General features: G+C 46.1%; 1 protein-coding gene across 1 annotated transcript in view; it reads left to right on the forward strand.

Annotated features, from left to right (window-relative positions):
• Positions 1 to 372: 372 nt before the first annotated feature.
• LOC143766963 (uncharacterized) overlaps positions 373 to 13869 on the forward strand; it is a 283831-nt gene continuing 270334 nt past the window's right edge. Inside the window, exons 1-3 of the mRNA XM_077254984.1 lie at positions 373 to 423; positions 11842 to 11991; positions 12121 to 12300. Of these exons, the coding sequence (XP_077111099.1) occupies positions 376 to 423; positions 11842 to 11991; positions 12121 to 12300 (378 nt within the window). The 5' untranslated portion in view covers positions 373 to 375. The remainder of the gene's footprint in view (positions 424 to 11841; positions 11992 to 12120; positions 12301 to 13869) is intronic.

A 13869-nucleotide genomic window follows, 5' to 3' on the forward strand; every position in this document is an offset into this window, starting at 1 on the left:
AAACCCCACAGCGACTGGAGAGGAGCATGGCCGTATATGACCCTTAGCCGGACACTGGAAGGGGGTAAATAAGCGAGATTTCGGCATTTTAGCCCCCGGTGTGGAGGCGATAGCACAATCATATGCCGCCATATACTAGACGTCCGGTAACCGGTGATAATCCCCTCATGTGTGGGGTCTGTTTGTCTCCAGAGAAATCACACGTTACATTCCACACAGAACATTGTGTAGAAAAGGCGGCGCGAGGTGATTGTGCCAGTAGTGAGGGCGAATAATGGCGGGAATGTCACTGACTGAGGAGAAGTCTCCATGTAGCGTCTTCACTGCGGATCACGTGACCCCTGACTCCTCCCCTGTGACCTCATCACAGGTCCTATGCGCACAGAGCAGCCATATCTGTGGAGTGCGGCTCTGCAGGTGGAGGTATGTGGAGATTCCCCAGTACTGAGCGCAGCCGGGGACATTAACCCCTTCTGCACGGAGGAGACTCTTTATAAGAACCATAACGTTGTTGTTTCCTGTAATAGATACATACGAGCCAACTATGGAGGACAGGAAGTGAGGAGCGGAGTGTTCTCCTAGTACAGGGCCCCTTTCTTGGCCCCACACAGTGTAATGCCCCCATTATGCCCTGTAAGCAGGTTCTGCCCCACACCCAGCTGCCTCGGGCACTTTACCAGGAGCTGGTACCTCAGAGTCTTCCCCGCACCCCTTTCCTTTGTTGGCGCCAAATCTGTTCTGCCTTTGGGGCTCCGGCCTTTATAATCTCAGTAACTGCGCCATCAAGGTCTCCTGACCAGGTGCACCCTCTAGACTCTTCCCTCCGGAAACCCTCCCTCTTCCCGCTGGTGTCACATGGTCCCGTCTGGACGGCAGATAGCAGTCTGTACAAATGCAGCACAGCCCTGAGGAGGCTTTTTTATGACTCTCCTTATTACACCCCTTATGTAATATATATGATGGCGCTCACACAGTATAATGTTCTCATAGTACCGCCATACCCCTACACAGTATAATGTTCTCATAGTACCGCCATACCCCTACACAGTATAATGTTCTCATAGTACCGCCATACCCCCACACAGTATAATGTTCTCATAGTACCGCCATACCCCCACACAGTATAATGTTCTCATAGTACCGCCATACCCCCACACAGTATAGTGTTCTCATAGTACCGCCATACCCCCACACACAGTATAATGTTCTCATAGTACCACCATACCCCCACACAGTATAATGTTCTCATAGTACCGCCATACCCCCACACAGTATAATGTTCTCATAGTACCGCCATACCCCCACACAGTATAATGTTCTCATAGTACCGCCATACCCCTACACAGTATAATGTTCTCATAGTACCGCCATACCCCCACACACAGTATAATGTTCTCATAGTACCGCCATACCCCCACACACAGTATAATGTTCTCATAGTACCGCCATACCACCACACAGTATAATGTTCTCATAGTACCGCCATACCCCTACACAGTATAATGTTCTCATAGTACCGCCATACCCCTACACAGTATAATGTTCTCATAGTACCGCCATACCCCCACACAGTATAATGTTCTCATAGTACCGCCATACCCCCACACAGTATAATGTTCTCATAGTACCGCCATACCCCACACACAGTATAATGTTCTCATAGTACCGCCATACCCCACACACAGTATAATGTTCTCATAGTACCGCCATACCCCCACACACTGTATAATGTTCTCATAGTACCGCCATACCCCCACACACAGTATAATGTTCTCATAGTACCGCCATACCCCCACACAGTATAATGTTCTCATAGTACCGCCATACCCCCACACACAGTATAATGTTCTCATAGTACCGCCATACCCCACACACAGTATAATGTTCTCATAGTACCGCCATACCCCCACACACTGTATAATGTTCTCATAGTACCGCCATACCCCCACACACAGTATAATGTTCTCATAGTACCGCCATACCCCCACACAGTATAATGTTCTCATAGTACCGCCATACCCCCACACACAGTATAATGTTCTCATAGTACCGCCATACCCCCCCACACAGTATAATGTTCTCATAGTACCGCCATACCCCCACACACAGTATAATGTTCTCATAGTACCGCCATACCCCCACACAGTATAATGTTCTCATAGTACCGCCTTACCCCCACACACAGTATAATGTTCTCATAGTACCGCCATACCCCCACACACAGTATAATGTTCTCATAGTACCTCCATACCCCCACACACAGTATAATGTTCTCATAGTACCGCCATACCCCCACACACAGTATAATGTTCTCACAGTACCGCCATACCCCCACACACAGTATAATGTTCTCATAGTACCGCCATACCCCCACACAGTATAATGTTCTCATAGTACCGCCATACCCCCACACACAGTACAATGTTCTCATAGTAACGCCATACCCCCACACAGTATAATGTTCTCATAGTACCGCCATACCCCCCACACACAGTATAATGTTCTCATAGTACCACCATACCCCCACACAGTATAATGTTCTCATAGTACCGCCATATCCCCACACAGTATAATCTTCTCATAGTACCGTCATACCCCCACACACAGTATAATGTTCTCATAGTACCGCCATACCCCCACACACAGTATAATGTTCTCATAGTACCACCATACCCCACACAGTATAATGTTCTCATAGTACCGCCATACCCCCCCACACACAGTATAATGTCCCCACAGTACTGCCATCCCCCCACTTTCTAATGTTCCCACAGTACTGCCCCCTACATGCACAATATGGTACCATCCACCTCACTGACTACCTCCGACCACCGACAATTAATAAATACTCACTTAGCCTCATTCTTGGTGCAGATACTAATGAACCCAGGATCTGTGAGATATTTACCATACGATAGTTGGATAGGCAGGAGTGTATCATCCATAAAGGTAGCCCACTCGGTTGCTATGATACCTATGAAGTGACAGGGCTCGGTGGGGTGTGGTATTGTCACCCTCTCCTTCCCATCATCACAATTTCAGCGATATCCACATTCCCATGACGGTGATACCGCTGAATAGATTAGTGAATCAGGGAGTGGAAAGCTCCTGATCCACCATTCAGCCTTCACTTCTGAGTCTGAGCCTCCGTGCACTGCAGGCACAATGACGTCTCTACATCACACCTGTAGTACGGAGCCTCAGTACTCACACCGCACAGACCAGAGCAGCGCTCCTCAGGAACCGGGTTGGCTGAGTAATGTGTGTTTTTTTTTCAAATATCAGGAATTGTGGGGGCATCATATTAAGGGTATGTGCACACGTTGCGGATTCTCTGCGGATCCGCAGCGTTTTTTGCAGTGCAGAAACGCTGCAGATCCGCAATTGATTTACAGTACAATGTAAATCAATGAGAAAAAAAAAATGCTGAGCACACTTTGTGGAAACGCTGCGGTTTAAAAGAAGTAGCATGTCACTTCTTTTTTGTGAATCTGCAGCGTTTTTGTACCCATTCCATTATAGAAAACCGCAGGGGTAAAAAACGCAGAAAATCTGCAAGAAAACTGCCACAAATACACTGCGGAACTGCACAAAAAAGGCGACAAATCCTTAGGTATGGCAGAATCCGCAGCAGAAATTCCTAAGCCTAATCCGCAACGTGTGCACATAGCCTAAGAGAAGAGCTGTTGGGACTCTCATACTGAATGTGTGGCTGGTCGGGGCCATTATACTGGGGTTGTGGTGGACTGTAAATGCCCCCATACTGAGTGGGGGTTATTATTTTGTGTAGCAGGTTGTGGTGGCCATAATTAGAGATGAGCGAATATGTTCGGAAAACGATTGACAAACATAAATTCGGCACAAATATGGAACATTCGGATTCATGATCGGTAACACAAGCATTTTTCATAAGATTGGAAAATGTTGGTAACATTCGGTAAAAGACATAATAGAAGCCGGCAATACATGTGCTGCGTGTAGTGAAATCACAGCCAACACTGGGCGTTTTTGCTGCATTTTTATATGCTAATTTTCAGCTGCTTTTTCCATTACCAGCAAAGTCTATGAGATTTCAGAAATCTCATACACACACATTGGTTTTTTTGTCATCAGGATTTTGTGCTTTGCAGGGTTTTTTTGACATAGAGCATGTCACTGCTTTCAGCGTTTTGCAGCATTTTTCACCCATTGACTTGAATGGATGGTAAAAAAAATCCTGCGGATACGCACATTGACCTTTTTTTGCAGCGTATTTGCAGCAGAAAAGTCAAGGACAGCCGGATGTGACCTCACACTCGGCTCTGCTACCTCTAGATGGCAGACTGCATGATGCGTCCATACTGCCTGTCATTGAGCAGAGTGGACCCAAACCCCATTCACTGGAATTGGGGGCCCGACAATACAGTGTTGGACACTCTGTCATATGCATGACAGCGCAGCAAACACCGCTTCTGAATGTCGGTGAAACCATCCCTGACTGTCAGAGAGCCGCAGTTTCCCCACTGTCAAAAGACAGCGGGAGCGCTCAGCTGTGATTGGAGGTGTATAGGTTACCTCCAGTCACTGGTGTCAGCTGATGGGACAACTGCTCCCATCATCCAACACCTGCTAATAACAGTGAGAGCAGGAGTGGATAATAGGAATATTCATCAGCTGCTTCTGTGCGGTAAATATATAATTAAAAACAAACCAGTATGGGTTCCCCATAATTTTGATAACAAGCCAAGCAAAACTCACAGCTGGGGGCTGCAACCCTCAACTGTCAGCTTCAGCAAGGCTAGTTATCAAGAATAGAGCGGTCCCCACACTGTATTTTTTAATAATTCTCCCGGTGAACTCGCCTCTGTACCGTGCGACTTTCTCACGGTGCTAGCGGGGTTTCTCACCGAGGTCACCGCAGTTCAGCCTGGCTGGGAACGGAGCATCAGTGATGTCACCGCTAGACACTGAGGCTGCGCTCGCAGCAGCTCATTCACCAGTGGTTCTCAGCCTGGATGGTCACATCTATTTCTCCCCCAGACATGGATTACGGCATGGGGCAGGGCGATGGAGAGGTGAGGGATATTGTTGTTATATTATTTTTGGTTTATTACAGGAGATTGAGGGCTTTGGTGGAATTAGGCGAGGTCGTAAGTATGGTTTAATTGAGATTATTAAAGGAGTCTGTGTCATTCTTTCAATTAAAGGACTTTTTTCTGGGTGTCTGTGTTTTTTTACAATGTGACTATGGGGTTAGTAATAGAGCCATCTTATTGACACCTCTACATTACTAACCTCGGGGCTTGATGTCACTGGACAATACAAAGGTGACACCAATCCCCCCAACGTTTACCCCACTTGCCACCGCTAAAGGGCAAGTGGGAAGAGAGAGGCTAAGTACCAGAATTGGTACATCTTAGAGATGTGCCTTTTCTGGGGTGGCTGAGAGCTGATGTTTTTAGCCTGGGGGGCAGTATCCATGGCCCCTTCCTAGGCTATTAATATCAACCCACAGTTGACCCACAGTCTTTATAGTCTTTGCTGGTTATTAAATATAGGGGACCCTATGTCACTTTTTTGGGGATTCCCCTGTTGTGAACTATACTTCTTGGCTCTCTCTTGTGGTCACTAGCGGTATGGCACTTGGATTGTCTTTCCCCAGGTTGGTACTCACCTGGTTCGTTAGGCCTTGGGTGTTCCTATTTAGACTTCCTGGAATCTCAGTCTAGTGCCTGGAGGCGATGTAATCAGTCCATGTCTGTTTTCTCCTGTCTACTGGTCTCCTGATCTTTGCAAGATAAGCTAAGTTCTGCTTTCTTATTTTTGTTTATTTGCATTGCTCTCATTTTACTCCAGCTTGTTCAAAATGTGATTTCTGATTTTGCTGGAAGCTCAAGGGGGCTGATATTCTCCCCCCACACCGTTAGTCGGTGCGGGGGTTCTTGGATATTCAGCGTGGATATTTTTGTAGGGTTTTTGCTGACCGCATAAGTCCGCTTCCTATTTTCTGCTATTATTTAGTGGGCCTCTCTTTGCTGAATCTAGATCATTCTTACGTTTGTCTTTTCTTCTTACCTCACCGTTATTATTTGTTGGGGGCTTGTATTATAACTTTGGGGTACTTTTCTCTTGAGGCAAGTGAGGTCTTATTTTCTCTGAAAGGGTTAGTTAGTTCTCCGGCTGGTGCGAGACGTCTAGAATCAACGTAGGTACGTTCCCCGGCTGCTTTTAGTTGTGGGCTAGGATCAGGTATGCGGTCAGCCAAGTTACCACCTCCCTATGAGCTGGTTTTTGTGTTTGCGGACTTAGCTGAAATTCCTGAGATCCTCCACCACTAGGATCATAACAGTATTCCAGGCCAAAGTGAATATTTAATGCATTGCAGAAGCGGGATTAAAAGAAAAGAAGTTCTGAGTTTTTTTTTTTTCTTCTTCCCCTTTTTCTCTGAGTGGCTTGAAGCTCTGCTGCAGACATGAATGTTCAGACTGTGATTACTAGAGTGGATCAGCTTGCTGCACGAGTGCAGGGCATTCAGGATTTTGTTACTAGTAGTCCTATGTCAGAGCCTAAGATACCTATTCCTGAGCTGTTCTCTGGAGATCGATTTAAATTTAGGAATTTTAGGAATAATTGTAAATTGTTTCTATCTTGAGACCTCGTTCGTCTGGAGACTCAGCTCAGCAAGTTAAAATTGTTATCTCCTTCTTGCGTGGCGACCCTCAGGATTGGGCTTTCTCATTGGCGCCAGGAGATCCGGCATTGGCAAATATTGATGCGTTTTTTCTGGCGCTCGGATTGCTTTATGAGGAGCCCAATCTTGAAATTCAGGCAGAAAAAGCGTTGCTGGCTATCTCTCAGGGCCAGGATGAAGCTGAAGTGTATTGCCAAAAATTTCGTAAATGGTCCGTGCTTACTCAATGGAATGAGTGTGCTCTGGCCGCAAATTTCAGAAATGGCCTTTCTGAAGCCATTAAGAATGTGATGGTGGGTTTTCCCATTCCTACAAGTCTGAATGATTCTATGGCTCTGGCCATTCAGATTGATCGGCGTTTGCGGGAGCGCAAATCCGCTAATCCTCTGGCGGTGTTGTCTGAACAGACACCTGACTCAATGCAATGTGATAGAATTCAGACTAGAACCGAACGGCAAAATCATAGACATCAGAATGGGTTGTGTTTTTACTGTGGTGATTCTACACATGTTATATCAGCATGCTCTAAACGCCTAACAAAGGTTGTTAGTCCTGTCGCCATTGGTAATTTGCAGCCTAAGTTTATTTTGTCTGTGACTTTAATTTGCTCATTGTCTTCCTACCTTGTTATGGCATTTGTGGATTCAGGTGCTGCCCTGAGTCTTATGGACTTGTCGTTTGCCAAGCGCTGTGGTTTTGTCCTGGAGCCTTTGGAAAATCCTATTCCTCTTAGAGGAATTGATGCTACGCCATTGGCGGAGAATAAACCGCAGTATTGGACACAAGTGACCATGTGCATGACTCTTGAACATCGGGAGGTGATTCGTTTTCTTGTTCTGCATAAAATGCATGATTTGGTCGTTTTGGGTCTGCCATGGTTACAGACCCATAATCCAGTTTTGGATTGGAAGGCTATGTCTGTGTCAAGTTGGGGTTGTCAGGGAATTCATTGCGATTCCCCGTCGGTGTCTATTGCTTCTTCTACTCCTTCTGAAGTTCCTGAGTATTTGTTGGACTATCAGGATGTATTCAGTGAGTCCAGGTCCAGTGCTCTTCCTCCTCATAGGGACTGTGACTGCGCTATAGATTTGATTCCTGGTAGTAAATTTCCTAAGGGACGATTATTTAATCTATCTGTAACTGAGCATGCCGCAATGCGTTCTTATATAAAGGAGTCTTTGGAGAAGGGACATATTCGTCCATCCTCTTCCCTTCTTGGTGCGGGATTCTTTTTTGTGGCCAAGAAAGACGGGTCTTTGAGACCTTGTATAGACTATCGGCTTCTGAATAAAATCACGGTTAAATTTCAGTATCCTTTGCCACTATTGTCGGACTTGTTTGCTCGGATTAAGGGTGCCAGTTGGTTCACCAAGATAGATCTTCGTGGTGCGTACAACCTTGTGCGCATTAAGCAGGGAGATGAATGGAAAACTGCGTTTAATACGCCCGAAGGTCATTTTGAGTACTTGGTGATGCCTTTTGGGCTCTCTAATGCTCCTTCAGTGTTTCAGTCCTTTATGCATCACATCTTCCGGAAGTATCTAGATAAATTTATGATTGTTTATCTGGATAATATTCTGTTTTTTTCTGATGATTGGGATTCTCATGTAAAGCAGGTCAGGATGGTGTTTCAGGTTTTGTGTGATAATGCTTTGTTTGTGAAGGGCTCAAAGTGTCTCTTTGGAGTGCAGAAGGTTTCCTTTTTGGGTTTTATTTTCTCCCCTTCTACTGTGGAGATGGACCCAGTCAAGGTCCGAGCTATTCATGATTGGACTCAACCCACGTCTGTTAAGAGTCTTCAGAAGTTCTTGGGTTTTGCTAATTTCTACCGTCGTTTTATTGCTAACTTTTCTAGCGTTGTTAAACCTTTGACGGATATGACCAAGAAAGGTTCTGATGTTGCTAATTGGGCTCCTGCAGCCGTGGAGGCCTTCCGGGAGCTGAAGCGCCGGTTTACTTCGGCGCCTGTTTTGTGCCAGCCTGATGTCTCACTTCCCTTTCAGGGTGAAGTGGATGCTTCTGAGATCGGTGCAGGGGCTGTTTTGTCGCAGAAAGGCTCTGGTTGCTCTGTGATGAGACCATGTGCTTTTTTTTCTAGGAAATTTTCGCCTGCTGAGCGGAACTATGATGTTGGTAATCGGGAGTTGTTGGCTATGAAGTGGGCATTTGAGGAGTGGCGTCATTGGCTCGAGGGAGCTAAGCATCGTGTGGTGGTCTTGACTGATCACAAAAATCTGATGTATCTCGAGTCTGCTAAGCGCCTGAATCCTAGACAGGCTCGTTGGTCAGTGTTTTTCTCCTGTTTTGACTTTGTGGTCTCGTACCTGCCTGGTTCGAAGAATGTGAAGGCTGATGCTCTTTCTAGGAGCTTTGTGCCTGACTCTCCTTGAGTCTCAGAGCCAGCTGGTATTCTTAGAGGGAGTAATCTTGTCGGCCATTTCTCCTGATTTGCGACGTGTGTTGCAGAGATTTCAGGCTGGTAGACCTGACCCTTGCCCACCTGATAGACTGTTTGTTCCTGATAAATGGACCAGCAGAGTTATTTCCGAGGTTCATTCCTCGGTGTTGGCAGGGCATCCTGGGATTTTTGGTACCAGAGATTTGGTGGCTAGGTCCTTTTGGTGGCCTTCCTTGTCGCGGGATGTGCGTTCTTTTGTGCAGTCCTGTGGGATTTGTGCTCGGGCTAAGCCTTGCTGTTCTCGTGCCAGCGGGTTGCTTTTGCCCTTGCCCGTCCCGAAGAGGCCTTGGACACACATTTCCATGGATTTCATTTCAGATCTTCCGGTGTCTCAAGGAATGTCTGTCATCTGGGTGGTGTGTGATCGTTTTTCCAAGATGGTCCATTTGGTGCCCTTGCCTAAGTTGCCTTCCTCTTCCGATCTGGTTCCTTTGTTCTTTCAGAATGTGGTTCGTTTGCACGGCATTCCTGAGAATATCGTGTCTGACAGAGGATCCCAGTTTGTGTCCAGATTCTGGCGATCTTTTTGTGCTAAGATGGGCATTGATCTGTCGTTCTCGTCTGCCTTTCATCCTCAGACTAATGGCCAAACGGAGCGAACTAATCAGACGCTGGAGGCTTATTTGAGATGTTTTGTTTCTGCGGATCAGGATGATTGGGTGACCTTCTTGCCATTGGAGTTTGCCCTCAATAATCGGGCTAGTTCCGCTACTTTGGTTTCGCCATTTTTCTGCAACTCTGGTTTTCATCCTCGTTTTTCCTCGGGTCATGTTGAGCCTTCTGACTGTCCTGGAGTGGATTCCGTGGTGGATAGGTTGCAGCGGATTTGGAATCATGTGGTGGACAACTTGAAGTTGTCACAGGAGAAGGCTCAGCGTTTTGCCAACCGCCACCGCGGTGTGGGTCCCCGACTTCGTGTTGGGATTTGGTTTGGTTGTTTTCTCGGTATGTCCCTCTGAAGGTTTCCTCTCCTAAGTTTAAGCCTCGCTTTATTGGTCCTTATAAAATTTTGGAAGTCCTTAACCCGGTGTCTTTTCGTTTGGATCTTCCGGTGTCGTTTGCCATTCACAATGTGTTCCATAGGTCTTTGTTACGGCGGTACGTTGTGCCTGTGGTTCCTGCTGTTGAGCCTCCTGCTCCGGTGTTGGTTGAGGGCGAGTTGGAGTACGTGGTGGAGAAGATCTTGGATTCTCGTCTCTCTAGACGGAGGCTTCAGTATCTGGTCAAATGGAAGGGCTATGGTCAGGAGGATAATTCCTGGGTGGTCGCCTCTGATGTTCATGCGGCCGATTTGGTTCGTGCCTTTCACGCTGCTCATCCTGATCGCCCTGGTGGTCTTGGTGAGGGTTCGGTGACCCCTCCTTAAAGGGGGGGTACTGTTGTGAACTATACTTCTTGGCTCCCTCTTGTGGTCACTAGCGGTATGGCACTTGGATTGTCTTTCCCCAGGTTGGTACTCACCTGGTTCGTTAGGCCTTGGGTGTTCCTATTTAGACTTCCTGGAATCTCAGTCTAGTGCCTGGAGGCGATGTAATCAGTCCATGTCTGTTTTCTCCTGTCTACTGGTCTCCTGATCTTTGCAAGATAAGCTAAGTTCTGCTTTCTTATTTTTGTTTATTTGCATTGCTCTCATTTTACTCCAGCTTGTTCAAAATGTGATTTCTGATTTTGCTGGAAGCTCAAGGGGGCTGATATTCTCCCCCCACACCGTTAGTCGGTGCGGGGGTTCTTGGATATTCAGCATGGATATTTTTGTAGGGTTTTTGCTGACCGCATAAGTCCGCTTCCTATTTTCTGCTATTATTTAGTGGGCCTCTCTTTGCTGAATCTAGTTCATTCTTACGTTTGTCTTTTCTTCTTACCTCACCATTATTATTTGTTGGAGGCTTGTATTATAACTTTGGGGTACTTTTCTCTTGAGGCAAATGAGGTCTTATTTTCTCTGAAAGGGTTAGTTAGTTCTCCGGCTGGTGCGAGACGTCTAGAATCAACGTAGGTACGTTCCCCAGCTGCTTTTAGTTGTGGGCTAGGATCAGGTATGCGGTCAGCCAAGTTACTACCTCCCTATGAGCTGGTTTTTGTGTTTGCGGACTTAGCTGAAATTCCTGAGATCCTCCACCACTAGGATCATAACATTCCCCCATTTTAAAAGCCAGTATACCGTTGTGAGCTGATATTAATAGACTGGGATGCTCCATGGGTATTACCCCCTTCCAAGGCTATAAACGAACTTCTGTGTGTGAATCAGACCTGAGATCTAACGTGATAGAAGGTTACAGTGAAGGGAAGACGGGAAACCTTCATATAGATGGCCGGTGGTGATGGAGTCAGTGACCGACTCTGGCCAAATATGTCTCTAGAGCCGTAGTAGAAGATGAAGATGTCATCCTCATCATGAAGTAGTTATTTCTCATGTCGCGTGTAATAAATATCTCCTGCAGTATTGCTAATGCCGATTCCAGGGTCGGTAAATGAGACGAGAATTAGCGTTATGGAAGATGAGTCTATGAGGAACGTATTCAGCTGCCGACTCCGAGGAAGAAACTGCTTGTTGTCTGTGGCCTAAATATATAGGATTTATTAGTAGATGTAAAGAAGGAAACTAAATACTGTAAAATAATAAATCTCCTCATATGTTTCCCTTATTATCTCCAGTAATTGTATTATTACACAGGATTCTTATGATGTTACATCGGCTCATCTTCTCATTCAGGTCTCTACAATATCGGATCCTCTCAGTGAAGATCTTCTACAAAAGAGAATTTTCCTGATTTACCCATCACAGATGGATATGGACAGAGACAAGATGGCGGAGGGGATATTACACCTCACCCTAGAGATCCTCTTCCGGCTTACTGGAGAGGTGAGAGATTCTGATGACGTCACATTACATCATTCTTATCTATGGGAATAACAGATGGACAGAACTGGAGAGGTGAGGACTCTGGAAATGTCTGTAGTGAGATTTATTAATGTGTCTCTCCATTACCAGGATTACACAGTGGTGAAGAAGACCTCTAGTGATCGCTGTCAGGACCCTGTGTCTGAGGGATGGGGAAGACCCCTGAGCCCAATCACGGGGCCTCCACCTCACCTCCTGATCCATGAGGACATCAATGACCAGAAGATCCTAGAACTCACCTACAAGATGATTGAGCTGCTGACTGGAGAGGTGACACTGCAGGGAATGCTGGGACATTATACAGTAACACTATGAAGGGATCGGGGGATGACGGTATCATTGTATGTGTCAGGTTCCTATAAGGTGTCAGGATGTCGCTGTCTATTTCTCCATAGAGGAGTGGGAGTATTTAGAAGGACACAGAGATCTGTACAAGAACGTCATAATGGAGGTTCCCCAGCCCCTCACATCTCCAGGTAACAGACAGGACTAAATACACACGGCCTATAATTATCTGTATGTAAAGAATGAATTCACTCCCTGTATGTGTTTCCTCCAGATCTATCCAGTAAGAGGACAACACCAGAGAGATGTCCCCGTCCTCTTCTTCCACAGGACTGTAACCAAGAAGATCCCAGTGCTCCTCAGGACCGTCAGGTAGATGGAGAGAAGGTGTCAGGAGATCTCCCCTATGATGTGTAGACACCGGTGAAGGTCTTGTGCTCAGTCTTGTTTTATCCACCAGTATTATATGTTTTATACTTGTGTGATGAGAACGGTGGAGATGGCAGTATTAGAGCTGATCATAGATGGGACTTCTCCATCTGTCGGTGACTTTTATAATATTTGTTTCAGGGAGAAGATCTGACCCATATTAATAATACAGAGACATATGTGAGGGGGGATGAGTGGTGTAAAGTGGAGATTCCCACATATTACTACCCAGGTGAGTAGTGACCACTAAATGCAGAGAAGTCACAGATTCTTCTCGTCCCCGGCTGTGGCTGCTTTATCGGTGGTGTAGTCCGGCCGTATTACCATGATCACCATTTTACCTCTAGACCACAACATTCTCCTCCACCCAAAACTGTTCAAATAACTTTGGGCATTGAAAGCCCTTTTCTATAGAACTTACAACCTGGTAGAGCCACCTACTCCCTGGGTTTAGGAGACGCTGTTACCTGCCCTAATCTGTAAACTACAACCCCTGGCAAAAATTATGGAATCACCGGCCTTGGAGGATGTTCATTCTGTGGTTTAATTTTGTAGAAAAAATGCAGATCACAGACATGGCACAAAACTAAAGTCATTTCAAATGACAACTTTCTGGCTTTAAGAAACACTAAAAGAAATTATTATTATTATTATTATTATTTATTATTATAGCGCCATTTATTCCATGGCGCTTTACATGTGAGGAGGGGTATACATAATAAAAACAGGTACAATAATCTTGAACAATACAAGTCACAACTGGTACAGTAGGAGAGAGGACCCTGCCCGCGAGGGCTCACAATCTACAAGGGATGGGTGAGAATACAGTAGGTGAGGATAGAGCTGGTCGTGCTGCGGTTTGGTCGTTCGGTGGTTACTGCAGGTTGTAGGCTTGTCGGAAGACGTGGGTCTTCAGGTTCTTTTTGAAGGTTTTGATGGTAGGTGAGAGTCTGATATGTTGGGGTAGAGAGTTCCAGAGTAGGGGTGATGCGCGAGAGAAATCTTGTATGCGATTGTGGGAAGAGGAGATAAGAAGGGAGTAGAGAAGTAGATCTTGTGAGGATTGGAGGTTGCGTGTAGGTAAGTACCGGGAGACGAGGTCACAGATGTATGGAGGAGACAGGT

The sequence above is a fragment of the Ranitomeya variabilis genome, chromosome 4, assembly GCF_051348905.1.
Source record: "Ranitomeya variabilis isolate aRanVar5 chromosome 4, aRanVar5.hap1, whole genome shotgun sequence".
In the NCBI taxonomy this organism is placed as follows: domain Eukaryota; kingdom Metazoa; phylum Chordata; class Amphibia; order Anura; family Dendrobatidae; genus Ranitomeya; species Ranitomeya variabilis.